Below are 27,418 nucleotides of genomic sequence, written 5' to 3'. Positions count from 1 at the left end.
AAAGGTGATGCGGGAAATGAGGAATAGATGACAGCTCACAAAAAAAACAACAGATTTTATTGATCAAGAACTCAACTTGGCCTGGTTTGGGCTTTGCCTTTGTCAGGGGTCATCAGATTCTTTCAAAAACAAATACTCAAGTTGAGTGAAAAGACACATCTGGTGTACTGGCATCAATTTCTCTGTCTGTTATTGATTTTTGTGATCATGATTTGCTATTATATATTGATTTCTTGTAATCCACTTTGAACCTTCTTTTTGGAGTTGTTGGAATATAAATATCATATGATCATATCATATCGGGCTCTACCGAATATTCATATTCGATTCAGCCCCGAATAGTGCCCTGAATACATTATTCGTATTTGGTCAAATAGTGATTTAAATTTGAATATGAATAATCCAGGGCTTTACTGTGCTATATCCTACTTAAATAAACACTTGATCTCTGATTTCAATCTCAGTGCCCATTCTTCATATTCGTTTGAATAATAAAATATGCTGTTTGGTACAGCTCTAAATTATCCTAGCATACATATGCATGTAAATGCCAAAAATTCAGCTACACACTATTCTATTAATACAAACATATCTTTGATATCACATATTCTACAGGTGGACCTTCACAAGGGCGGAGTCTGGGTGGAATGTGGGTAGGGTGCACACTTAAATGTGTAACTTGTAGTATACTAAAAGGTATCTATCTATCTATCTATCTATCTATCTATCTATCTATCTATCTATCTATCTATCTATCTATCTATCTATCTATCTATCTATCTATCTATCTATCTATCTATCTATCTATCTATCCTGGATCTAGGCATAAGCATTTATACTAATTCTATAGCTAGAGTAGCTGTGCCCTCTAGTACACTGTATGAAGATAGGTCTGTATTTTTGGGAGCAATCTCCTCAGCTCATTCTTGCCTTTACCAATTTCTAGATTTTTCTATTTGCCGGTATTTGTGATTAGCCTGCTGTACCATGCCTGCCTTCTAACTGTATTATGTTAGAATCCATTGTTAGATTTTATGGGATTTTTTGGGCATGTTGTTAAAAACATTCCTCAATAAAAATTATTAAGTGCTCACACCTAAGCACATATGTGCATATATACCCAATTACACTAATATTATTTATAGAAAAGGCTCCATATAAATATCTGTTTATAAAACTGCCCAATTATCAGTGCTTTTTTTGTGCCGGTACGCAACGGTACGGCGTACCGGCACCTTTTTCTCCCCCTCCCCTCCCCTCCCCTCCCATTACTTCCAGCGATTCTCTGCCTCTCTCCTGCCCTCCCATCGACGTGCAGCGATTTTTCCGTCCCTCCCCTGCCCTCACCTCTCTCATATCCAGCGATTCTTCGTCCCCCAGGGTCCTCCTTCACTGCCTGCCAGCCAGTCGGACTCAGAAGCGAACGGTGTAGCTTCCTTCTGCAGGTCCCGCCTATGCGTAAACAGGAAGTTGTAGGCGGGACTTGCAGAGGGAAGCTACGACGCTGCCAGCCAATCGTTGCCTGCACCGTTCGCTTCTGAGTCCGACGCTGGCTGGCAGGCAGGCAGTGAAGGAGGACCCTGGGGGACGAAGAATCGCTGGATATTGGGAGAGGTGAGGGCAGGGGAGGGACGGAAAAATCGCTGCACGTCGATGGGAGGGCAGGGGAGAGGTGGAGAATCGCTGGAAATAATGGGAGGGAAGGGCAGGGGAGAGAGAATTGCTGGACATGGGATGGGAGGGAAGTGCAGGGGAGAGAGAATTGCTGGACATGGGATGGGAGGGAAGGGCAAGAGAGAGAATTGCTGGACATGGGAAGGGCAGGGGAGAGAGAATTGGACATGGGATGGGAGGGAAGGGCAGGGGAGAGAGAATTGCTGGACATGGCATGGGAGGGAAGGGCAGGGGAGAGAGAATTGCTGGAAATCAATGGGATGGGAGGGAAGGGCAGGGGAGAGAGAATTGCTGGACATGGGAAGGGCAGGGGAGAGAGAATTGGACATGGGATGGGAGGGAAGGGCAGGGGAGAGAGAATTGCTGGACATGGGATGGGAGGGAAGGGCAAGGGAGAGAGAATTGCTGGACATGGGAAGGGCAGGGGAGAGAGAATTGGACATGGGAGGGAAGGGCAGGGGAGAGAGAATTGCTGGACATGGGAGGGAAGGGCAGGGGAGAGAGAATTGCTGGAAATCAATGGGATGGGAGGGAAGGGCAGGGGAGAGAGAATTGCTGGACATGGGAAGGGCAGGGGAGAGAGAATTGGACATGGGATGGGAGGGAAGGGCAGGGGAGAGAGAATTGCTGGACATGGGATGGGAGGGAAGGGCAGGGGAGAGAGAATTGCTGGAAATCAATGGGATGGGAGGGAAGGGCAGGGGAGAGAGAATTGCTGGACATGGGATGGGAGGGAAGGGCAGGGGAGAGAGAATTGCTGGAAATCAATGGGATGGGAGGGAAGGGCAGGGGAGAGAGAATTGCTGGACATGGGAAGGGCAGGGGAGAGAGAATTGGACATGGGATGGGAGGGAAGGGCAGGGGAGAGAGAATTGCTGGAAATCAATGGGATGGGAGGGAAGGGCAGGGGAGAGAGAATTGCTGGACATGGGATGGGAGGGAAGGGCAGGGGAGAGAGAATTGCTGGAAATCAATGGGATGGGAGGGAAGGGCAGGGGAGAGAGAATTGCTGGAAATCAATGGGATGGGAGGGAAGGGCAGGGGAGAGAGAATTGCTGGACATGGGAAGGGCAGGGGAGAGAGAATTGCTGCACATGGGATGGGAGGGAAGGGCAAGGGAGAGAGAATTGCTGGACATGGGAAGGGCAGGGGAGAGAGAATTGGACATGGGATGGGAGGGAAGGGCAGGGGAGAGAGAATTGCTGGACATGGGAAGGGCAGGGGAGAGAGAATTGCTGGACATTGGATGGGCTGGGAGGGAAGGGCAAGGGAGAGAGAATTGCTGGACATGGGAAGGGCAGGGGAGAGAGAATTGCTGGACATGGGAGGGAAGGGCAGGGGAGAGAGAATTGCTGGACATGGGATGGGAGGGAAGGGCAAGGGAGAGAATTGCTGGACATAGGATGGGATGGGAGGGAAGGGCAAGGGAGAGAGAATTGCTGGACATGGGATGGGAGAATTGCTGGACATGGGAGGGAAGGGCAGGGGAGAGAGAATTGCTGGACATGGGATGGAAGGGCAAGGGAGAGAGAATTGCTGGACATTGATGGGAGGGCAGGGATGAGATAATTGCTGATCATGGAGGGGAGGGCAGGGAAGATAGAATTGCTGGACATGGAGGGGAGAGAGGAGAATCGCTGGACGGGGAGGGGAGGACAGGGAAGAGAGAATTGCTGGACATGGAGGGGAGAGAGGAGAATCGCTGGACAGGGAAGAGAGAATTGCTGGACATGGATGAGAGGAGAGAGAGGAGAAATGCTAGAAATGGATGGAGAGGAGAGCAGGAGATAGAGAAGAATTGCTGGACATGGATGGAGGAGTTGGCTAGGAGAGAGGAGAAATGCTGACTTGGATGGAGGAGAGGGGAGAGAGAATTATTGCTTTATATGGATATAGAGGAGGGAAGAGAGATGAGAAATGCTGGACATGGATGGAGGGGAAGAGAGAGGAGAAGTGCTGGACATGAATGGAGGGGAGGAAAGAAAAAAAAAGATGCGCATGGATGGAGATGAGGGAAAGGGAAGAGGAGAAAAACTGCACTTGGATGGAGAAAATAGGCAAAAGCTGGATCCATGTTATACCTCCTCCAGTCAATTCCATGGAGGAGGACCCAGCTTTTACTTATGGATGCAGGGCAACAAAAGAAGAAGAAAGGAGGAAAGTAAAGAAATAAATGGAAAGGAAACCCTGGAAACGGAGTTAAGAGAACAGATAGAGAGCAGCAGAATCAGAGACTGGGACCAATATGGATAGAAAAACAAAGTCACCAGACAACAAAGGTAGAAAAAAATCATTTTATTTTCATTTTTTAGTGTTTGGAATTTGTCTTATTTTGCACTGGGTATACTGGAGCTGTAAGAGCTTACAGAAATTATTTATAATGAAAAAAAATCACATTATTTTTTCTCCTATACTAGTATAATATTTTCAATGATGTCTGTTTATATGCGCCATGGCTGGTATAAGGGGTTTGGCTAATGTGGGTGTGGCTATAATAGGGGCGGTGCCATGTGTGGTGACCCCGCCCACAATGAGTACCGGCACCTTTTTTTCTACAAAAAAAGCACTGCACACAGGTAAATACTCTCCCAACCTTCCAATCCACACCTCATGCTTCCCACCTCCACTGACTCCCACAATGCAAATTAAAATAATTCTGCAAAGAGAGACTGGACCCTTGAAAGAGTCAACAGTTGGTGCCTGGATAGGAGACTAAACAAACATCCAATTATCTGGTCATTCTACAATATGTTGAGTTGTATTTGTAAATACACATCCATACTTAAATTATACACATAAATTCAGTGCACAGTTTCATTCTCCATTTTGTCCTTCAAAGTTGGCTACCCTGCACAGACTGTGTTCTACGGAAATTAGTGATAACATGTCCCAGCTGGCAAAAAAAAAAAAAAAATGATTAACATACCATGTTAAAAAAAGAATCTCTATTCCAATGCTTCTCAACCCAACTCATCAAGGCTCACTTAACCAATCAGGTTTTCAGGGATATCCACAATGAATATGCACAATAGGAATTTGCATATAATGAAGGAAATGAATGCAAATCCACCTCAAGCATATTCACTGTAGATATCCTGAAAACCCAAGTTGCTGTGCCCCAAGGACTGGGTTAAGAACCACTGCTCTATTCAGTTATTAGAAAGAGAGTACCACTATCCTCACCTTTTCGGTTTCTCCTGCTAAAAAGAGCTCATTGTACCATGCGTTCACTTCATCCTGAACCATTTAGTGTGAGTCCTTTGCTATGCATTCTTTGCCAATTTCACCCACTGAAATGACTTTCAACATCTGTTAAGCAGAATAGCTCAGCAAGAGTATATTTAAGTTAAAAACGTTTTCATTCACAACTGAAAGGTGGGGGGTGGGGGTGGGGGTGGGGAGACAACACTATAGGAAAATCCCAGTTAGGGAAAGAGATGATTACCTTCACCTGGAAGAACAGTACTTCCATCACACAAGATAGAAAAGAATCCTGGGGCCTCTTTTATCGAGCTGAAGTAGTGGCTCCCAGTGGGGTAATGCCAACAAAGCCCATTCACTTTGAATGGGCTCCGTTGGCATTGCCATGCGGGAACCGCTAGCTCAGCTTGATAAAAGAGGCCCCAGGATTCTTTTCTATCTTGTGTGATGGAAGTACTGTTCTTCCAGGTGAAGGTAATCATCTCTTTCCCTAACTGGGATTTTCCTATAGTGTTGTCCCCCCCCCCCCCCCCACCTTTCAGTTGTGAATGTAAAGTTTTTTTAACTTAAATATACTCTTGCTGAGCTATTCTGCTTAACAGATGTTCCAAGTCAGGTACTTCAGGTGACAAGTATCAAGCAGCTCAAAGGGAGATTTCATCAACTGAGTTAAAACAACATCAAGGTCACATGACACCACAGGGGGCTTGATGGGAGGCTTCATTAGGAGCAAGCCCCACATAAAGTGAACAACTAAAGGCTATGTAGAGATGGGTTTACCTTCTACAGAGTGATATGTGCCAATTGCACTGAGGTGACCCCTTACTTAGTAGATCTTAAGACCTGATTCTGAAAAGTGTAGAAGGTACTAAGTAGGTTTTATATAGTATAGGAAACAGGATCTACAGTATGGCTTTGCCTTCACACCAGATAGCATACTTCTTTCACTTGAAACTATAATATCTCCTAGTGGAATCTTTCCTGGACATGAGCAGGACCCTGGGGACACTCTCAGGTAAGTCAGAGTCTCTACTATTAACCTCTCAACATCCAAGCCATGAGGGCCAGGGCTGAAGGTAGGGATGTAGAAGGGAGCCCCCATCCAGAGCCTTTCTGCTCATCGCAGTCTCCTCAGTTTAACACCAAAGCAAAAAAATAAAAATAACCAAGGAGACAACTCCAAGGGGAGGTGGGAGGGATTGTGAGAATATGAAGCCTGCTGTCTTCGGAGAACACCTGCTTTCTTTGCTTTCTCTGAGGTCAAGAAGGCTTCTATCTTCTCACAAGTGGGGAATCCCTAGCATCTAGGCTCACCGAAAACACCAAAAATTGGTCAATTGGACCTCACAATGGCAAGGACATAACACGGATTAACCTGAAACTATGTACAATCTGAATGATTGTGCAGCCTCGAACAGAATAAAACGGGCCTAGAAGGGTGGAGTTGAAAAACACGCAGAAGCAGTATGCACTAGAAAGAAAAAGCAAATATCAGCTGTATACAACAGGGGGTGTAAAGCCATCTCATTTAACCATAGGGGCTTGAAACCCTGACCTGTAGTGGCCAGCTAATGTGAATGGAGCAGCCAGAAGAGTGCACTGAAACGTCCATCCTGGGTAAAAATACCGCATAATGACTGAGTGACGTACGTACACTCTGGATGCCTTAGTGGATCACATAGTTACGCCCGACTAATTTTGATGCTACACTTTTATGCCTTATATCTTTTCTGGCTTCTCTTTGTTTCAATGGCTCTCTCATCAGTACTTCCTTAAATAAATATTTGTAGAGTATATGGTAGTTTTACATTTGCCTTTTTAGTCTACTTTGTCGACGTCACTCAGCCACTTTATGGTATTTTTACCCAGGACAGACGTTTCAATGCACACTTCTGGCTGCTCCATTTACATTAGCTGGCCACTACATGTCGGGCTTTCAAGCCCCTATTTATTTGTTACCTTTGTATCTCCCATTTTCCCACCTATTTACATGCTCAGCGTGGCTTACATGGTACCAGAATGGCGTTTACTGATTCCGGTGTGAACAAGTACAATGTGGTGTTGTGGAATGATGAAGATCATATGGCAGGGCCACAGTAAGAATCGTCGAGCAGAAGAGTAGAGATATGTTCATTACATGTTTTAAGTTTTTCATTGTGTAGTTAAATGTATGGTTAAATGAGGTGGCTTTACACCCTGTTTTACACAGCTGTTTTTTAATTTGTAATTGTGAAGTCAATTTGCTCTGAATTGCTACGGTATATGCCTTATTAGGCACATTTCTTATTTCCTTCTATCAACTTCTGTACATATTACTGTCTGTCACTCCCTTTTACTCCTACTTATATAGTAACACCATGTGTATTGGTTTTCTAATTTTCCTCTTTAGTGCCCACGTGTACACTTTTCGTCTTTGTATTTTTATTGATTTAAGAACAGAACAACATATTATAAAGCATTATAACATCATACAAATGCCAAAAAGCGTGGAGGAAAAGAAAAAAGAAATTAAAAAAAAACAACCTCCAGGAGGGAAAGGACTTCACAACATGCACTTTTTATCATACTATTCCAATCTTGATGTTCTGTTTTACACTTCATTTTTTCACTTTATTCCTTTACATTTTTTCTCACACTTTTCTCATGTTTTTTTTTCATTCCCGTTCTAGTACAGATTAGTTACCTAATCTGATTTGCAAGTTCTGTGTTATGTTATTTTTTTTAGTCTTATGACACATCTCATGCCATTGTTTTAATATTTGTAGTTTTCTGTTTTTATTATGTCAATGTATGTTTAGACCCCTAAGGAAGGCTCTGTGTTGACACACAACGCGTGTAGGGTCTTTGAGTCATTTTTTTTGGCAAATATGTTTTTACTGTTTGTTTGCCTTGGTCATTTGGAACTCGTCTCACTCTCTCACCCCTGTCGCTGCTGAAAGACCCAACCGAAGTCAGGGATAAAAACGGCCCAATGACGACAGAAAAATAAGTAAACAAACCCGGGCAAAATAAAAATTAAAGGACGGGTTTGAAAGTGGCCCAATTAGATGAGACACAAGAAACGAGTAGAAAACGGGCAGGAAGGAACTAAACAACTCTTTAAAAAAAACGGGTGCGAGGAAAGGACAAAAATGTACCTTCTTCTCACACGGAAAAAAAAACGGAGGAGACGGTGCTCGAACGCCACAAAGCTCTTTTTAGCTTTGGTAAAATACCGGACTGGGTGACGCGGATTGGTGTCACCAACATTTGAGATGATAGAAACCTGCATGCCCTTGGATAACTTGAATACTATTCCCTTTAAGCATCGGCGAGTTCGTTTTTTACACTGTTCCGGCAGCATGGGTTCTGTGCTGTTGGCTTTACTACAGGAACTATCAGCATCGGCCTACCAGGCCATTACAAAAAAGTAATTGCCAAAACGTGTTTCTTTACATTTTTAGCAGCTTGTACCTGACAATTTTTCAAGTTTTCTGTTAACTAATTTTATTTCTAGCAATGGGCCTAAATCTCCACACCCTACCACAAGAGAACAGGAGCGCATGTCATGTTGCTATCTCCTAGCTATGACAGCTCCTCCTTTGTATCGTCTCAGAGACTCTGTCCTCCTGGCCCGGAGAAGAAGAACCTGAATTAATATCTCGCGAGAGCGGCGGGATTCCATGTTGCCACGTCCAATAATGCTGGAAAAACTTGAAGCCTGAAGGCGCGCCCGCCGCCCTCTCCACCCCGGCGGCTTTTTCCAAAGGCTGCCACCTTTCAGATTCGGCCCCGCCCCTCCTCTATTTAACCCCTCTTCCTCTGCTAAGATGCGTACGGTGGTTGGCTGGAGTAGTCGCGCGCCTGAGCCTTCGGCTTTGGTGACGTCGATCAGAGGGCTGATGGGGCGGAGCCAGGGTTTTGTCGGCGCAGGGGCTGAAGAAAGCCAGAGCTGTGGCAGGGAAGTAAGAAGGAGGAACAGTGCTTGCAGTCCGTATCGATCATCCAGAAGGGCGCATTTATACGAAGAACATCCCTGCCGAGCATGGCTCCCAAGAATAGCAAAGCCAACAGAACGGGGCAACGGAAGGGTCAGTGTTTTGTATTGGTTGTGTAGGGGCCCGGGAACAGCAGGTTTAGGATCGCTTTGCCTGGCGCTGCGGGGAGGGATTGAAGGATTAGGACAGTGCATATACAGTAAAGAGACATCGATCGTTATTCTGTGTGTCTTACGTGTGATCGCGGGAAAAGCATGAGGCCTTCTGTTGCAATTCCCAGACAAAAGTGTTCCATAGTTTAAAAAAAAAGCAGTTTAGTTGGAAAAATAAATGTACACTCCCTTATGAAGTCATAAAAAGACGCCGACGACATATGAATGTATGGAGCATAGGTCCTGCTTTGCACTCATATAAAACAAATTAAATGATTCTTACTGTGTTATTTAAACGTTTGTACTAAAGTCGAAGCGCAATACTTGATGTTTGAGGTGTTTGCCCAGCTGTAATTTTTTTGTAGTACGTTTTCTGATTAGTTTGTAAAAAGTGTTTTGTGTGTGAGAGAGGGATGATTTGTCGCAGGTCATTTGTGCAGTAGTGTGTGTTGTGTAGCATACTGAAAACACATAGGAGCCGGCGCTGTGGGTGCTTGAGCACCCCCAATATTGAGAAAATTCCTTGCATGTGTCCAGGGAGGGTTTGCTTCCTTTGGGCTTACCACCCCCCAATAATTTTGACGTTGGCTCCTAACATATTCACGTGGAGTGAAAAAGTTGTGCAAAGTTCTTTGCCATCCTCTGTAATGTAGTAAGTTTAACATCTGTATCATTTTGTGCACGTGTCAAGTCTGGGATGTAGCGCGCGCGCGAGAGAGAGATCAGATGTTTTAAATCTCTTCGTCCTACAACAAAATTGTGGTTACGACTACTGTATATATATATATATATATATATATATATATATATATTTTTTTTTTTGCTAAGTTGTAATTTAAGGAGAGGTTATCATGCTCACGTAGTTCTCTCTTTCTCCTTTTTTTAAATAGGGAACTAATTTTGCATTGTACATACTACTACTACTACTAAACATTTCTTTGGTTATAGTCTAAAACTAGCAACTGTAAAAATAATGATTAGAAGGCACAGATTTTAAGGTTATTCGCATAACTTAGCGGAAGAAATTAAACAGTTTTTGGAAAAAAAAATTTTTTTTTGCTATGGTGGAACTGTTTTTAAGATTCAAATCAATGCCACATATGCAGCTACAGTTAATTCAGAGGTACTGTGGTGTCTAGTCTTCTGGATATGTAATCCAAGCCAGCTATTTCATTCCTATGTTTTTCAGAATTGGGGGAATATTTTCTGAATGTATTTTTCATATGTATTATGGCTGTTGGTACACATCAATGTACTCCCCAGAAGTTTATGCAGCTAGATCCCATTCGTCTTTCATTCACAAAAGTTCTTCACCCCTAAACTGTACTGTACCCTTGGATAATATTTGCAGTCTATGCATAATCCTGCATTTGTTAACATTAACTTTTAGGTGCCAAATACCAGACCATTCCTTTAGCTTCGTTAAGTCCTTCCTCTTGTTATCCACACCTTGAAGGGTGTGTACCCTATTGCAGATTTTGGTTACATCTGTAAAGAGGCAAACCTAACACTTACCAGACAGCCCTTCAGTAATATCACTTACAAAAATGTTAAAAAGAACCTAACGTTGCAGCACGCTCAGAATGAGCTCCGTTTACCACTACCCTCTGATGCTTTTCCATTCAACTTGCTCCCAACCTAAGCTTTCACTTTAGGGCCCATACCTAAGGCACTCAATTTATTTATTAGTCATCTATGCAGTGGCGTAGCTACGTGGGGCCTGAGGGGGCCTGGGCCCCCGTCGATTTCCTCCTGGACCCCCCCCCTGACGACCCTCTCGACCCCCCCCCTGCGAACCCTCCCCCGCTGTCGCCTACCTTCGGTTTTGCTGGCGGGGGACCGCAATCCCCGCCAGTCGACGTCCTCTTCGTCCTGCAGTCAAAAAAGTCTTTGTCCTGGAGGACGTCAGCATGCAACAGAACAAAGACTTTTTTGACTGCAGGACGAAGAGGACGTCGGCTGGCGGGGATTGCGGTCCCCCGCCAGCAAAACTGAAGGTAGGCGACGGCGGGGGAGGGTTCGCGGGGGGGTCGAGAGGGGCGGGAAGTTGTGAAAAATGGCGGCGGGTTGGCAATGGGGGGTCAGCAAGGGCGGAGGGGCGGTGGTGCCAGGGGGGGGCAAAATGTGCCCCCTCACCTCGGGCTCTGGACCCCCCTCCCACTGAAGTCTGGCTATGCCCCTGCATCTATGAGAATCCTTGTCAAAGGCTTTGCTAAAATCTAAATATTCCACATCTAGCGCTCTCCTTTGATCCAACTCTTTGGTCACCCAGTCAAAGAAATTAATCAGATTTGTTTGACAAGACCTGTCTCTAGTGAAACCATGTTGCTGTGGGTCGTGTAATCCCATTTGATTCCAAAACAAATTCAAGATTTAAAAAAAAAAAAAGAAAAAAAGTTGTTCAGTCAAACATTGCAGTCCCCAAAGCTCTCTCAGAGCATCACCCTTCCTGAAGCTTCACCTGAGATATGTACCCACCTTCCGAAGTCCCTCCTCCCCGGGCATCTATTCTTTTCACAAGACTACTGCTAGAGGGTGCGATTGCCATTTTGAACCTGGAGCCAGCATGTTTAACGGTAACAGGATTATTTCTGCCCACTTTAAAACTAGACCAGCAGGGCATTGTTTAGGTTGGCCATGGAGGCCTACAGGTGCAGGAGGACCTAGGGTGGGATTTAGATGCACTTTGCAATGGTAGTATCTTTTGGTGGGGGTGGGGTCCTTCAGGAGGTGGATGATGTGCTTATGGATTCCTTTGGGGGGGGGGAGGTCTTCAGGTGTGGATGTTGAATAAAGTTCGTGGTGGTCACTGTTAAAAAAAATGCTGACAGTTGCAGATTTAACGAGTTCATTATTTTAATCACTGTTAATATTTATTCGTTGCATGCATTAACAGTGATTTAATCAACAGCACTAGTTTTTATTACTTACCGCTCAATTAAGCAGTGGAATTTGTTGTTCAGGATTAACATTTTGGACAACTGGAGGACAAGCCTGTTGGCAGTTATAAACCAGGTAGAAGTGGTGATTGCCATCTCTTGTGTCTGGAATGCAGCAGTCCCCATATCCACTAGGACTTCCGAGTACTCCATGTGACATGGAGACTTTTAACATGCTCTTAATTAAATAGCCAGAGAGAGATGGAGAAAGGGCAAGAAGTGTTTGCACATACAATAGTTTTTAGAAAAGATAAAATGGAAAAGAAGTGAAGAAAATTTAATTTAAACAGAAGCTTGGGTTTAAACCACTTCTGAAAAAGCCATCCCTCGATCCATCTCTTCCTATTAACTATAGGCTTGTTTTGAATCTATGTTAATCATCAAAGATGATTGAGAAAGTTGTTTTTGAACAGCTTGGTCAATTTGTGGAATGAAAGCTAGTGCTACATCCCCAACAATCGGGTTTTAGATAACGTGCAGTACCGAAACTATTCTGGTATCCACCCTCGGTGAGGTCGCATCTAGATAGCCGTCACCTTACTTTAGCTATTTCACTTGATCTCTCTGCAGCGTTTGACTTGGTGGATCACTCTCTTTTGCTGTTGCAGTTAGAATCTTTGGGAATTTTACTGTTCTGCAATGGTTTCACTCATTTCTCTTTGGCCGCTTTTTTCATGTTACGTTCAACCACTCTACTTCCTCTGGTAAATTGCTGATGTGTGGAATATCGCAGGGTTCCATACTCTTTTCCCCCCCCCCCCACACTTTCATTTAAACATATTTTTGAGTCCTTTAGCCACCACTTTTGTATTTCCTTTCACGTGTATGCTGATGACATCCTACTGCTCTATAAGGTTAGTCCTCTCACTCTTGATTTGCAGCCTCTGCAATATTATTTGTAGGCAATTGCTCAGTGGGTCACAGACCACCGCCTTGTGATGAATTGTGACAAGATGGTGGCTTGTTGATTGGCTGGTTATCTCTTTATTCCAGCTGCTCCATTCCTTTTATTTGACACCTAGATCTCTTCTGTCACCAGTTTTCATTGTCTGGGTGTACTCCTTTATTCTAATCTTTCTTTTGAGCCTCAAATCTCTGCTGTATTTAAATCTCAATTTTGTTACATTTGTACCCCACATTTTCCCACCTATGTGCAGGCTCAATGTGGCTTACATAGTATCGTAAGGCCTTCGCTAGTAGGTTGATAACAAATACTCCAGTTGAGATCAGTCTGTCTTTTATTTGATCATGATACATTTCACTCTTTAATTGTTTCCTTCTTTGTCCCGCTTGGATTATTGTAACATTATTTATTTAGGGATCCCCAGTTTGCTACTGAGGAGATCAGACAGTGCAGAATACAGTTATCTGCATCCTTTGTCATCTACGGAAATTCAATCATGTGTTGCCTGCATTGAAAGACCACCACTGGTTACCGGTGACTTTGGCTTTCAAAGCTTTTCGACCGGGTACACCCTTGTATCTTTCATCTTTGACAGTACTGTATTCTTCGGCACGTATCTTATGATCCATCAACGATCACCGCATGGTATTACCAGGGCCTCATTCTTGCCAACTAGAAATCTCACGTCAATGTGCTTTTTGTTTCTTTGTTGCTCCACAACTTTAGAATTCTTTGCCATTGTTTCATTGTTTATTCACAGTGAAGGTAATGTCAAAAAGGCCTGTTTGATACAAATGAAATGGGCGCTAGCAAGGTTTTCCTCGGAGTGTGTATGTTTGAGAGAGAGTGTGTGTGAGAGTGACTGTGAGAGAGAGAGAGAGTGAATGTGCGTGTGTGGGTGCGAGTGTGTCTGTGAGACAGAATATGTGTGCGATACACAGACTGTCTGTGAGACCGAGAGAGTGTTTGAGAGTGACTGTGTGACACATAAAGAGTGAATGTGATATAGTGTGAGACATTGAGTGTGTGTGTGACAGAGATACCTCCCCCCTTCCCTTTCTGGTCTCAGGACCCCTCCCCTCCCTCTCTGTGGTCTGAGGACCCCCCCCCCCCATCTCAGGTCTCTGAACCCCCTACACTCTGGTCTCACGACCTCCTCCACCCTCCCTCTCTATTCTCAGGACCCCCCCCCCTCTCTGGTCTGGTCTCAGCACCCCCTCCCACTGTGTCCCCTCTTTCTTTCTGCAGCCTCTCACCGCAGGCAGCCATCAGGCATTGGCTGTCGGTTCTGCAGCTGCTCCTCTCGCCTCTCACGTCGCTGTGCTCCAGGGGCAGTGACGTGAGAGGCGAGAGGAGTGGCTGCAGAGCCAACAGCCAATGCCTGATGGCTACCTGCGGTGCCGCGTTTGCTTTTTAAAAGCATTTTTGTTGCTTCAATTAGCTGTTGGGCCTGGGCTGCGACCTCGGGGGGGAGGAAGGGGGGGATCAGTGGCTGCGGCGACATCGGGGGGGGGTGGAGGGTGGGAAATGTTGGCGACCCTGGGGGAGTGGAGGGGCGACCTCAGGGGGGGTGGAGAGGGTGAGTGGCAGCGGTGGCTACCTGGGGGGGGGCGTGGTGTAGCAGCAGGGGCGGGGCCTCATGCTGCTGTCCTGCGGTTGGTCAGTGCTGCGGGTGACGTACCCGGAACTCCGTGATGTCAATTCAGGAGATGGAGCCTTACAGAGCACACGAATGCTTCAAGGCTTCACTTTCTCGGCTTCAGAACGTTGGAGGTGCGTTTTATTATATAGGATTTAAAGCACTCTTAAAGGCATGGCTTTTCCAAAAGGCATACTCCAATGAGTCAGGCCTGTGCGAGTACCTGGAAGACTGCAGGAATAAATGTCAGCTCCAAATCTGGATGCTGTTTCATTTTGTGAAGTTCCCTTGTATGTATGTTTTCTTTCCTATTTCATATTGTAGTTCTTTTCTTATGCTTTTTGTTCTGTTTGTAAACTGCTATGATCTGTCAATCAGCTACAACGGTATATCAAATTCTGAATAAATAAATAATTCTTCCTATACTACAAAGTGGAGTTTAAAAGCTAATTAAACATATCTAAAATTGTGTGATAAAAATAATATTCTACAAAAAAATGCAGTCACATCCATTATCCTGCAAATGGAGAAAAACTCCTCATAAAATTTAGTAACAGTCACATAACAATGTACAACTCAATATCCAAAGTTATGAATTAGTTTTAAAAATAAGAACCAGAGGTACTATTCATAACTCATCAAACCTGAAATACATATTTTAAATGCTTTTTACCTAGTAAGTATCAAGAGAGAACACTATCATAATGTCTCACAGTGACATTAATGATGAGCTAATGAAGCACCATTAGAACATTATAGACCTCAAAATACCCATCCAAAATATGGACCGTTCTTCTGTCCCTTTACAATTAGGCTTTATTTAAATCTTCTGTGCAGTCGTGCATAGACTGTTTTGTTATTCTTGGACGGTGGCAGGGAGGCACGACTCTTGTGCGCCAGTATGAAAGGGGGAGCATGGGAGGAGGTAGAGGTAAGTTGAAAAAGAAAAGCAGCCCGGGGCTTTTGTGATTTAGGTGTGTGTTGGGAGGTACAACTGCTAACACTGATCCTGGGCCCTGGAGAATCGTGGTACACCACTGCTTTTGGAAAAAAAAGGTTGCAATGACAGCCCAGACTTTTGTAAGTATAGGCCCTGTTATGCCTCCATATACAGTTTGAGGGGCAGTTTACTTGTGGTTTTCCTGATGTACTAAAAGGGTTTTTAACGTGGTAAAATCTGCAGTAAAACCAGCATGTTAAATTTTGATGTAGGGTTTTTTTTTTTTAAACTTGGGCATTTTTTTTAAACTTCTCTTGGGCATTGAATCTCTATTCCAGTCAAGGGTTGGCGTAAAAGAAGCTATCATAGGAGAAAGGGCTATCTGGGGTTCCAAACAATACAAAATACTGTGATTCGTTAAATCTCTTTAAAGATCTCTACTCATATACCATTTTACCAAATTATATGTCATTTTAACATGTTAACACATACTCTCAGGACTAGGAAAAGTTATTGGGAAAATATTTCAGACTGTATTTTCCTATCAAACAGTTGTTCTCTGATCGTCATTTCTGGTCATGCTTCGATCTTTAGTTTTGACCTTTTCTAGAAACCAATGAAAACTCATCTATTTCAAAAATGTTTTTGGTATTGTTAAAAACTAATTTTACCAAACCCATAGAACTGTAACACTTCACCACTCCACCTTGACTTTGAATGACGTCTTTCTATAACTGTTTGCTTAGTTCTTCTCTGTCATTCCTTGATCTCTTTTAACACCAATTGTATCTTGTACCCTGTAAGATCTGTAATGGTGATGTTTTGACAGCGTGTTGCCTCTGCTCATGGTGAGAGAGGGGATTGCTTCAAACAGTGGTCAATCCTGGTCATAATAACATAGGATTCCATGATACTGACCCCAAGCATAAGCAGTGGCTTTCTCCAGGTCTAACTTAATAAGGATTTATGGAGTTTACCTCTAGGAACTTATCCAAAATTTTTTTTTAAACCCATTTATGTTAACTGCTTTTACTGTATCTCCTGGCAACAAGTTCCATTAGCTATTGAGGGAAAATGTTTTCTACTGTTTGTTAAAAAAAAAAAATTATCAGGCTTATTTTCGAAAGAGAAGGGCGCCCATCTTTCAACACAAATTGGAAGATGGGCATCCTTCTCACAGGGTCGCCCAAATCGGCATAATCGAAAGCCGATTTTGGGCGTCCTCAACTGCTTTCCGTCGCGGGGATGACCAAAGTTCATGGGGCGTGTTGGAAGCATAGCAAAGGCGGGACTGGGGCGTGCTTTAACACATGGGCGCCCTCGGCCGATAATGGAAAAAAGAAGGGCGTCCATGACGAACACTTGGGCGACTTTACTTGGTCCTTTTTTTTTTTTTTTTTTTAAACGACCAAGCCACAAAAATGTGCCCTAAATGACCAGATGACCACTGGAGGGAATCAGGCATGACCTCCCCTCACTCCTCCAGTGACCCCTTACTCCTCACTAACCCCCTCCCACCCTAAATAAAATTTTAAAATATTTTTCTAGCCTCTATGCCAGCCTCAAATATCATACCCAGCTCCATGACAGCAGTATGCAGGTCCCTGGAGCAGTTTTAGTAGGTACTGCAGTGCACTTCAGGCAGGCAGACCCAGGCCCATCCCCCCCTAACTGTTACACTTGTGGAGAAAACAGTGAACCCTCCAAAACCTACCACAAACCCACTGTACCCATATCTAGGTGCCCCCTTCATCCCTAAGGGCTGTGGTAATGGTGTACAGTTGTGGGGAGTGGGTTTTGGTGGGGCTCAGCACACAAGGCAAGGGAGCTATGCACCTGGGAGCTTTTTCTGAAGTCCACTGCAGTGCCCCCTAGGGTGCCCAGTTTGTGTCCTGGCATGTGAGGAGGACCAGTGCACTACAAATGCTCGCTCCTCCCAAGACCAAATGGCTTGGATGTGGTCATTTCTGAGATGGGCGTCCTCGGTTTCCATTATCGCTGAAAACCGGTGACGACCATCTCTAAGGTCGACCTAAATGTTGAGATTTGGGCGTCCACGACCGTATTATCGAAACAAAAGATGGACTCCCATCTTGTTTTGATAATACGGGTTTCCCCGCCCCTTCGCGGGGACGTCCTGCGAGGACATCCTCAGGAAAACTCGGGCGCCCTGTTTGATTATGCCCCTCCATGTAACTTTGTGGAGTGTCCCCAAGTCTTTGTTTTATTCTTTCAAAAAGTACAATTGATTTCACATTTACCTGCTCTTCTCCAAGCTAAAGAGCACTCACTTTTTCTCATATGCGAGGAGTTCTATTGTGAACCATTCTAAATTCCCTTTTAAAAGAGAGCAGTGTATAAATAATACATTGACATCCTTTAAGTTTGGGGAGAAACACTGCATCATAGTAACAGCTATGATTATCAGTGCAGAGGTGCTGTCTGACACCCATTCCTTTCTACCTGAACAAAGCACTATTACTATAGTAGCTGGTTAATAAAGGAAAGAAGGTAGAGAAGTAAAAATGTGTGTGTTTCTGGGGAGGGGGCTCCAGATATCTGCACATGGAGGCTCGTTTATTTCATTTTATAGCTATTAAAGTGGTGTACATTAGATATTTTCTGTTCATGGAGGGCTCACAATCTTTTTAGTTTGTACCCAAGTTAATTCAGGTTTTCCAAATCATATCTAAAAAAGCATAGAAATACCTGTAGCTCCAATAAAAAAAAAAAAAAAAAAGTTACATCTAATTGAGGTGGAAGCCTGGAGGAGCATAAGAAGCTGCTCAGTCCAAAAAAATATAGGAGAGAAAAGTGAAATGAATCTAAGTGACCGTGTGGGTCAATGCTTTGCAAAGCAGCAGAATTGCAGCGAGCTGATGAAACTGACTTTAGGCCTTGAAGCAAACCAAGGCCATTTTTTTTTTTATATTCTAGTGCTTGTCCATTACTTAATTGTAACTTTTGAGCTGAAGTTTAATGTGTGATTTTTGAAGTCTAGTATTTCTTTCTAATGGCTGGAAATGATTCAGTAAAGCAGCATGTGCATTTGTCAGTTGGGTGACTTGCGTAAAACTGTATATTCCATATCATCAAGCTGATCAATCCATAGACTGGTGGTTGTGTCCATCTATCAGCAGGTGGAGATAGAGAGCAAACTTTTGCCTCCCTATATGTGGTCATGTGCTGCCGGAAACTCCTCAGTATGTTCTCTATCTCAGCAGGTGGTGGTCACACACAGCAGCAGCTCTGGCTAGGCCTCCAAGCCTAATCCTTAGGTTTTGTTGAGGCCTGGGGTTGAGGGCTCTTTTGAGCAAGTGCAAACCTGGTGGTGCCAGGTCCCTCCTTTTCTCCCCCCCTCCCGCTGGCTCCGTTTAAAAAAAAAAAAAAAAAAAAAAAAAAAATTTTAAACGTCTTTAAAGGCGTTTAATTCGACGTTTCTTTAAACGTTCATTGCAGCTACTCACTGGGACACCAGTTCGTTACAGCTCGGAGCGGCAAGCAGGTAATTTTACCTTTTTATGGCGGGCAGGGGGTTCCCCGATTCTTCTCCTCGTGGCATATGGCGTCGGAGGGCGAGGGCGCAAAGGGTCGCTCCCCGGATCGCTGGAGCGCTTCTAGAGGGGATGCGGGGGTTTTACAACCTGATTCGCCCTTGATGGGTGACAGTTTAGTGACCGATGAATGTCCCGGTCGTTCCTCCGGCGTGGCGGTTTTTTCCCGCCATAAACGCCCATCCCCCGCTCCTCGCCTCCGCCATCTTGGCCGGCCACGCGGCTCGGACGGCTTCTTCATGGGCCACCCTTGAGGTTGGAGACATTAATGCCATGAACGCCCTTAATTTGGGCGACGGCACAAAGCGGCTAAAGTTAAGCGCCGTTCTTCCCGCGCGGCTCCTTCGCGGAGTTTCGCGCCGGACGCCATTTTGGATGCGCAGCATGTCTCTCCCCCGCTATTGCGAGCGCCGGTTGAGAGTGCGTCTAGGGCTGTTGCCCAGGCTGCGGAAGTGCACAGTCTGGGGGGTTTCTCCCCCGAGTTTGTTTTGCTGCTGCATCAGGCTTTCCTCATGCAAAACGCTGCCCCTGCTCCCTCTTCTGATAAAGAGGTTGAGGTTCCCAGAGGTAAACGCCCTCGGGTTGATTTCCAGGCCTTGGAGGACTTTGTCTCCTCCGATGTAGATGAGGGCAGCGTGTCTGAGGTCTCCCAACGGTCCTTTGCGGATTCCTTGGAGGAGATAGATCCCCGCTCGGATGGAGCGGATGACCCCTCTGCAGCGCGGCTTTTTAGCCCAGAGGATTTGCCCAACCTGTTGTTACAGGCCATGGACACTTTGAAGATTTCCTCTCCGGAGGACGTCTCTCCCTCAGCCCCTGTTGGCTCTGCCATTATGCTGGGGACGAAGCGCCCGCCTAGATCCTTCCACGTGCATGTTGCCATGCACACCTTAATTGCGGCTCAATGGGATGTCCCGGAAACGAGCCTTAAAGTGGCTAGGGCTATGTCCCGCCTCTATCCTTTGGCTGTGAGTGAACGTGAGGCCTATCTGTGGCCTACCGTGGATTCTTTAATCACTGCGGTGACTAAGAAAACGGCGTTGCCGGTGGAAGGTGGCACGGCCCTAAAGGACGCCCAAGACAGAAGATTGGAGGCGGCCTTAAGGTCGTCCTTTGAGGCAGCTGCTTTAAGTTTGCAGGCCTCAGTTTGCGGCTCCTATGTGGCCAGGGCGTGCCTGACTATGGTGCAGCGGGCTTCCCCCTCGGATCTTCCTTGAGGGCTGATTGGCCGGCCCTGGAATCGGGCTTAGCCTATTTGGCAGACTTGCTGTATGATGTCTTGAGAGCCTCAGCTAAAGGCATGGCTCAGACAGTCTCTGCGCGGCGGTGGCTTTGGCTGAAACATTGGTCTGCTGACCACGCCTCTAAATCCCGCCTGGCTAGATTGCCTTTTAAAGGCAAGCTGCTCTTTGGGGTCGAGCTGGACAAAATCGTGACCGATCTCGGCATGTCTAAGGGCAAGAAATTACCAGAGGTCAGGACTCGGGCTAGTACTCGTCCCGGTACCTCCAGAGGACGGTTGCTGGAAGCCCGTCGGTACCGCCCGGGCAAGTCGGGTTCCTCTGCCCCCTCTTCCTTCAAGAGGAATTTCTCCCCCAAGCAGCATTCCTTTCGCAGAGACCGCCGTCCCGGAGGTGCTCCCTCCGGTCCTCCCCCAGGGTCTCGTACCCAATGACCCAGTGCAGATTGGAGGACGGCTGTCCTCGTTTCTGGGCGAGTGGACCACTATAACTTCAGACGCGTGGGTGCTGGAAGTCATCAGAGACGGCTACAAGCTAGAGTTCTGCCAACCCTTAAGAGACGGGTTTGTACTCTCTCCCTGCAAGTCTCCGGTCAAGCTGTGGCAGTGCAGCAGACCTTGGACAACCTGATCCGCCTGGGTGCGGTCGTTCCGGTGCCAAGAAATCAGATTGGCAAGGGACGTTACTCCATTTACTTTGTGGTTCCAAAGAAAGGAGGTTCTGTCCGGCATATCCTCGACCTCAAAGGGGTCAATCGGGCCTGGAAAGTGAGGCACTTTCGCATGGAGACTCTCCGCTCTGTTATAGCGGCAGTGAAGGCAGGAGAGTTCTTGGCTTCCTTGGACATCAAGGAAGCGTACCTGCATATTCCCATCTGGCCTCCTCTCCAACGCTTTCTGCGTTTTACAGTCCTGAGACGACACTTCCAGTTCAGAGCCCTCCCTTTCGGGTTGGCTACTGCTCCGCGGACCTTTTCCAAAGTAATGGGGGTCATAGCGGCCTTCCTGCTAAAGGAAGGAGTACAAGTCCATCCTTATCTGGACGACTGGTTGATCCGAGCCCCCTCTTATGCAGAGTGCGGCAAAGCTATGGACCGGGTAGTTGCTCTTGTGAGCTCCCTGGGATGGATCATCAACTGGAAGAAGAGCCAGCTGCGCCCGACTCAGTCCCTGGAGTATCTGGGAGTTCGATTCGACACCCAAGTGGGCAGAGTGTTCCTGCCAGACAATCGGATTGTCAAGCTTCAGGCTCAGGTGGACTAGTTCCTAGTAGCCTCTCCTATTCGGGCTTGGGACTACGTGCAGCTGTTGGGCTCTATGACGGCCACGATGGAAGTAGTGCCCTGGGCCAGGGCTCATATGAGACCACTACAGCTATCTCTGCTGCTGCGCTGGACTCCGATGTCGGAGGATTATGCTGTGCGCCTTCCCGTGGACCCAGCAGTGCGCAAGGCGCTGAGCTGGTGGACGCAGACAGACAAGTTGTCTGCAGGATTGCCTCTGGTGACCCCGGAGTGGATTGTCGTCACGACAGACGCCTCTTTGATGGGCTGGGGAGCCCACTGCTTGGGAAGGACAGCGCAGGGGCTCTAGTCTCCTGCAGAGGCAAGTGGTCTATCAACCTCCTGGAACTCAGAGCCATTCGGTTGGTGTTATTGGAGTTCATCCCGGTACTGGTGTTGTAGCCTGTACGGGTCCTGTCGGACAATGCCACGGCTGTGGCCTATATCAACCGCCAGGGAGGTACCAAGAGCGCCCCTCTAGCCAAGGAGGCTATGAGTCTTTGCCAGTGGGCGGAAGCGAACCTGGAGCAGCTTTCAGCGGCCCACATTGCCGGAGTCATGAATGTCAAGGCGGACTTTCTCAGTCGCCATACCTTGGAGCCCGGAGAGTGGCAACTATCTGCTCAGGCGTTCTTGGACATCACGAAGCGCTGGGGCCAGCCGAGCCTAGATCTGATGGCGTCATCGGCCAATTGCCAAGTGCCGCGCTTTTTCAGCAGAGGACGGGACCCTCGATCCCTGGGAGTAGATGCTCTTCTCCAACAGTGGCCGACACAAGAGCTCCTCTGTGTTCCCGCCCTGGCCCATGTTGGGCAGGGTGCTAGACCGGGTGGCAAAGCATCCCGGCAGGGTAATCCTGGTGGGTCCGGATTGGCCCAGACGTCCCTGGTATGCGGACTTGATCAGGCTCTCAGTCGACGATCCTCTGCGGCTGTCAGTGGAGCAGGGCCTGTTACATCAGGGTCCCGTGGTGATGGAGGATCCCTCTCCCTTTGGTCTTACGGCCTGGCTATTGAGCGGCAGCGTCTGAGGAAGAAGGGCTTCTCAGACAAGGTCATCGCCACTATGCTGAGAGCGAGGAAGCGCTCTACTTCTACTGCTTACGCCAGGGTTTGGCGTATCTTTGCAGCATGGTGTGAAGCAGGCTCACTTTCTCCCTTCACTGCTCCAATTTCTTCAGTGTTGGCGTTCCTGCAAGAAGGTCTGGAGAAAGGCCTGTCGCTCAGTTCCCTTAAAGTCCAGGTAGCGGCTCTGGCTTGCTTCAGGGGCCGCCTGAAGGGTGCTTCCCTGGCTTCGCAGCCAGATGTGGTGTGCTTTCTCAAGGGAGTTAATCACCTGCGCCCTCCTCTGCACTCAGTGGTGCCTGCGTGGAATCTCAACCTGGTGCTAAGAGCATTGCAGAAGCCGCCTTTTGAACCCTTGTCGAGGGCATCTCTGAAAGACCTGACGTTGAAAGCAGTCTTTTTGGTGGCTATCACTTCAGCCAGAAGAGTTTCCGAGCTCCAGGCGCTCTCATGTCGAGAGCCTTTTCTGCAGTTCACTGAGGCAGGAGTGACTATTCGCACAGTGCCTTCCTTCCTGCCCAAGATTGTTTCTCGCTTCCATGTGAATCAGCAGCTCTGTCTCCCTTCCTTTCGTAGGGAGGACTACCCAGAGGAGTACTCCGCTCTTGAATATCTGGATGTGAGACAAGTCATCATCAGATACTTGGAAGTGACCAATGATTTCCGGAAATCGGATCATCTGTTTGTCCTGTTTGCAGGTCCTCGTAAGGGTCTGCAGGCTGCTAAGCCTACAGTGGCAAGATGGGTCAAGGAAGCCATTGCAGCGGCTTATGTGGCCGCGGGGAAGGTGCCGCCTATCCAGCTGAAGGCTCACTCCACGAGAGCTCAGGCGGCCTCGATGGCAGAGGCCGGATCCGTCTCCTTGGAAGAGATATGCAAGGCGGCAACGGGGGCTTCGGCTCATACATTCTCCAAGCTGCACGGGCGGAGGCCCGGTTTGGAGCTTCAGTGTTGAGGTCAGGGATTTCTATGTCCCGCCCTGGGTGAGTACTGCTTCGGTACATCCCACCAGTCTATGGATTGATCAGCTTGATGATATGGAAGGTAAAATTATGTATAATCATACCTGATAATTTTCTTTCCATTAATCATAGCTGATCAATCCATAGCCCCTCCCAGATATCTGTACTGTTTATATTCTGGTTGAATTTTAGGTTCAAGTTTAGCCTTCAGTTACTTCAGGAGGACTTCGTGTTCAAGTTCTTCTTTCACTTGGATTCTTCAAGAGTTGAGACGAGTTTGTGTTACAGTGAGCTGCTGCATTCCTCTCCCCTCCGTTTTACGGGGCTGGATTGAGACATAAATTCTGCCGGCACTCCCTCCCGCTTCGTGCGGCTGTAGGGCAGCTTTGTACCCCTCCCGCTTCGGCGGTGTTAGGGTCAGTCAGCTCCTCCCGCGGTTGCGGTTGCAGGATAAGCCAGATCCCCCCGCATCGGCGGGTGTGGTGTCCCTCCCCCGCTCCGCGGGGATGAGCTGGACGGATTCCCCTCCCCCACTTGTGTGGGGATGAGCTGGGTTAATTCCCCTCCCCCGTTTCGGCGGTGGTGAGCTGGGCAGAGTGTCCCTTCGTGGGTGTAATTCTCTAAGTGCTGAGTCCTGCGGATGGAGCTTTGATATCGACATACTGAGGAGTTTCCGGCAGCACATGACCACATATAGGGAGGCAAAAGTTTGCTCTCTATCTCCACCTGCTGGTAGATGGACACAACCACCAGTCTATGGATTGATCAGCTATGATTAATGGAAAGAAAATTATCAGGTATGATTATACATAATTTTACCCTATTTAACACAGGAATTAATGAACAATTTAGCTCCTTTGCTTTACATTTTAGCCATATTTTATCTGTTTGGTTAGTGCAGTGGGCTGAGAACCTAGGGAACTGACTCCTTGGGGTAAGGGAAGTGTGGGAATACAACCATAAATACAATGCATCACTGGTGATTTGCAGACCATGAACATGCTGCTGTGGGCCTGCTTTACATGACATCACTCCTTTTACAATTCAGTTTTGCCAGTACCTCAGTCCAACACCCAGGCCTCTCCCCCCCTCCCCCCCCAATCATGCTTTACTGCCAAGTTCCAGCATTGTTTAGGTTGTGACAATCTGGTAAACTTGTGTGAAGGGAGGGAAGCTCCTAAAGGACTGCCAGTACTTTGATCGGAAAATACTACTTCAGGATGGAAAAGTCTTTAGCAGTCACCAACTAAATTGTTGATAGCAGTCACCAACTAAATTGTTGATCCTTGGGCTTCCAGGAGATATAAAGGTTAGGCCCAAGGGATGTTAGGTGGGGGAAAAAAAAGCCAAGCTCTGGAAGCAGTAGGATGGGGCAAATAATGGAAGGGGAAGAACAGCTTGGAGGTGGGGGACGGGAGAGGAATTGGTAGAAGGGCTGCATAGAGTAATTAAAGAAGTTCTTAAAAAGAAAAGTACATTACCATGTGGATGTTCAAATATTTGAAAGGTATTAATCCGCAAACAAACCTTTTCCATAAACGGGAAGGTTATAGAACTAGAGGACCTGAATTAAGGTTGAAGAGGGGCAGACTCAGGAATAATGTCAGGAGAGGGTGGTAAATACTTGGAATGCCCTCCTGTGGGAGGTGGTGGAGATGAAAACGGTAATGGAATTCAAATATACGTGGATAAACACAAAGGAATTCTGTTTAGAAGGAATGGATCCACGGAATCTTAGCAGAGATTGGGTGGCAACACTGGTAACTGGAAAGCAAAGCCAGTGCTGCACAGACTTCTATGATCTGTGCCTTGAAAATGGCAAGGACAAATCAAGGACAGGTATACATATAAAGTATCGCATACAATGAGTTTCTTGTTGGGCAGGTTTTTTATCTGCCGTCATACTATGTTACTATCGGGTGAATTTTCGAAAGAGAAGGGTGCCCATCTTCCGACACAAACTGGGAGATGGGCGTCCTCGCAAGGTCACCCAAATCGGCATAATCGAAAGCCGATTTTGGGCGCCCTCAACTTCTTTTCGTCGCGGGATTCACGGGGGCGTGCCGGCAGTCTAGCAAAGGCGGGACTGGAGTGTGCTTAGGAGATGGGCGTCCTTGGCTGATAATGGAAAAAAGAAGGGCGTCCCTAATGAACACTTGGGCGACTTTACTTGGTCTTTTTTTTTTTTTTTTTTTTTAACGACCAAGCCACAAAAATGTGCCCTAAATGACCATATGACCACCAGAGGGAATCAGGGATGACCTCCCCTTACTCCCCCAGTGGTCACTAACCCCCTCCCACCCTCAAAAAAAATCTTTAAAAATACTTTTTTGCCAGCCTCAAATGCCATACTCAGGTCCATTGCAGCAGTATGCAGGTACCTGAAGCAGTTGTAGTGGGTGCAGTTAACTTCAATCAGGTGGACCCAGGCCCATCTCCTCCCCCCCCCCACCTGTTACACTTGTGCTGGTAAATGTGAGCCCTCCAAAACCCACCAGAAACCCACTGTACCCACATGCAGGTGCCCCCCTTCATCCATAAGGGCTATGGTAGTGGTGTACAGTTGTGGGTTTTTGGGGGTTGGGGGGCTCAGCACCCAAGGTAAGGGAGCTATGCATCTGGGAGCAATTTCTGAAGTCCACTGCAGTGCCCCCTAGGGTGCCGGGTTGGTGTCCTGGCATGTGAGGGGGACCAGTGCACTACGAATGCTGGCTCCTCCCACGACCAAATGGCTTGGATTTTGTCGTTTTTGAGATGGGCGTCCTCAGTTTCCAGTATCGCCGAAAACTGGGGATGACCATCTAAAAAATGACCTAAGGACGACCATCTGTAAGTGCCACGATTGTGACTGTATTCCATGCCTACACTCACCTTGCCCCTGGGTGATCGGGCCCCGGGGTTGATGTGGACTGTCTTTTCCTGTTTCCCAGACATCTTCCAGGTTCCAGTTCGGTCCTGATGTTCCAGCGCTCCAGACCTGCTCCGGTGTTCCTGCTGCCAAGCCTCACTTCATCTGTAATTGCCTTTATTAAGCTCCTGAGAATGGTCAGATTTGCCTTTGCAACAGAGGTCTTCAGATGTTCTTTCGTCTGTGAGTGCTTGTTGCAGTTCTAGCTCTGCTAGTCCCTTTCTTGTTTGTTTTTAGCTTCTGTTCCTTACTGCTTGTATTTGCCTTGTTTGTTTTACAGCTCTGTTTCCTTACTGGTTGTAGTTACTCTGTGTTTCTTTAGCTTTTGCTCTTTACTGTTGTATCATCCCTGCGCGTCTTTAACTTCTATTCCTTACTGCGTGTCTCTGCCCTGTCTGTCTTTAGCTTTAGTCCCCTTCCTGCTTGTGCATCCTACTTGTCCTTAGCTTCTGCCCTACCATGCTTGTCTGCCTTGCCTGAAAGTCCTGAATCCAGTCCAGCCAAGTCTGTTCCAGTCCGGCCAAGCCAAGTTTGTTCCAGCTTTTGGTTCCAGTTCGGCCAAGTCTGTTCCAGCATCTGGTTCCAGTTCGGCCAAGCCAAGTCCGTTCCAGCATTTGGTTCCAGTTCAGCCAAATCTGTTCTAGTATTTGGTTCCAGTCCGGCCAAGCCAAGTTTGTTCCAGCTTTTGGTTCCAGCTTTTGGTTCCAGTCCGGCCAAGCCAAGTTTGTTCCAGCATCTGGTTCCAGTTCGGCCAAGCCAAGTCCGTTCCAGCATTTGGTTCCAGTTCGGCCAAGCCAAGTTTGTTCCAGCATTTGGCTCCACTCCGGCCAAGTTTGTTCCAGCATTTGGCTCCACTCTGGCCAAGTCAAGTTCGTTCCAGCATTTGGCTCCTCTCCAGCCAAGTCTGTTCCAGCAGTTTGGGTGGTTTTCCTGCTGTTGCCGGTCTCTGGCAGCAGCCCAAGGGCTCACTACTCCGGATCA

The 27,418-nt window shown here is 46.9% G+C and overlaps 1 protein-coding gene and 1 long non-coding RNA gene across 3 annotated transcripts in view; one reads left to right on the top strand and one right to left on the bottom strand.

Moving 5' to 3' along the window:
* Positions 1 to 8,762: 8,762 nt before the first annotated feature.
* Positions 8,763 to 27,418, top strand: part of ASPH (aspartate beta-hydroxylase) — a 438,964-nt gene continuing 420,308 nt past the window's right edge. For both annotated transcript variants that reach the window (XM_030214873.1, XM_030214866.1), the window contains exon 1: positions 8,763 to 8,945. In XM_030214873.1, coding sequence (XP_030070733.1) covers positions 8,900 to 8,945 — 46 coding nt within the window. In that variant the 5' untranslated portion in view covers positions 8,763 to 8,899. The remainder of the gene's footprint in view (positions 8,946 to 27,418) is intronic.
* LOC115477796 lies at positions 16,832 to 25,840 on the bottom strand. The gene is made up of 2 exons (XR_003943376.1): positions 25,792 to 25,840; positions 16,832 to 16,894 (listed from the first exon to the last, which is right to left on the bottom strand). It is a non-coding gene; the product is annotated as an uncharacterized LOC115477796 (long non-coding RNA).

This window comes from Microcaecilia unicolor, chromosome 1 (genome assembly GCF_901765095.1).
Source record: "Microcaecilia unicolor chromosome 1, aMicUni1.1, whole genome shotgun sequence".
Classification (NCBI taxonomy): Eukaryota; Metazoa; Chordata; class Amphibia; order Gymnophiona; family Siphonopidae; genus Microcaecilia; species Microcaecilia unicolor.
This window is presented reverse-complemented; position numbering and strand designations above follow the sequence as displayed.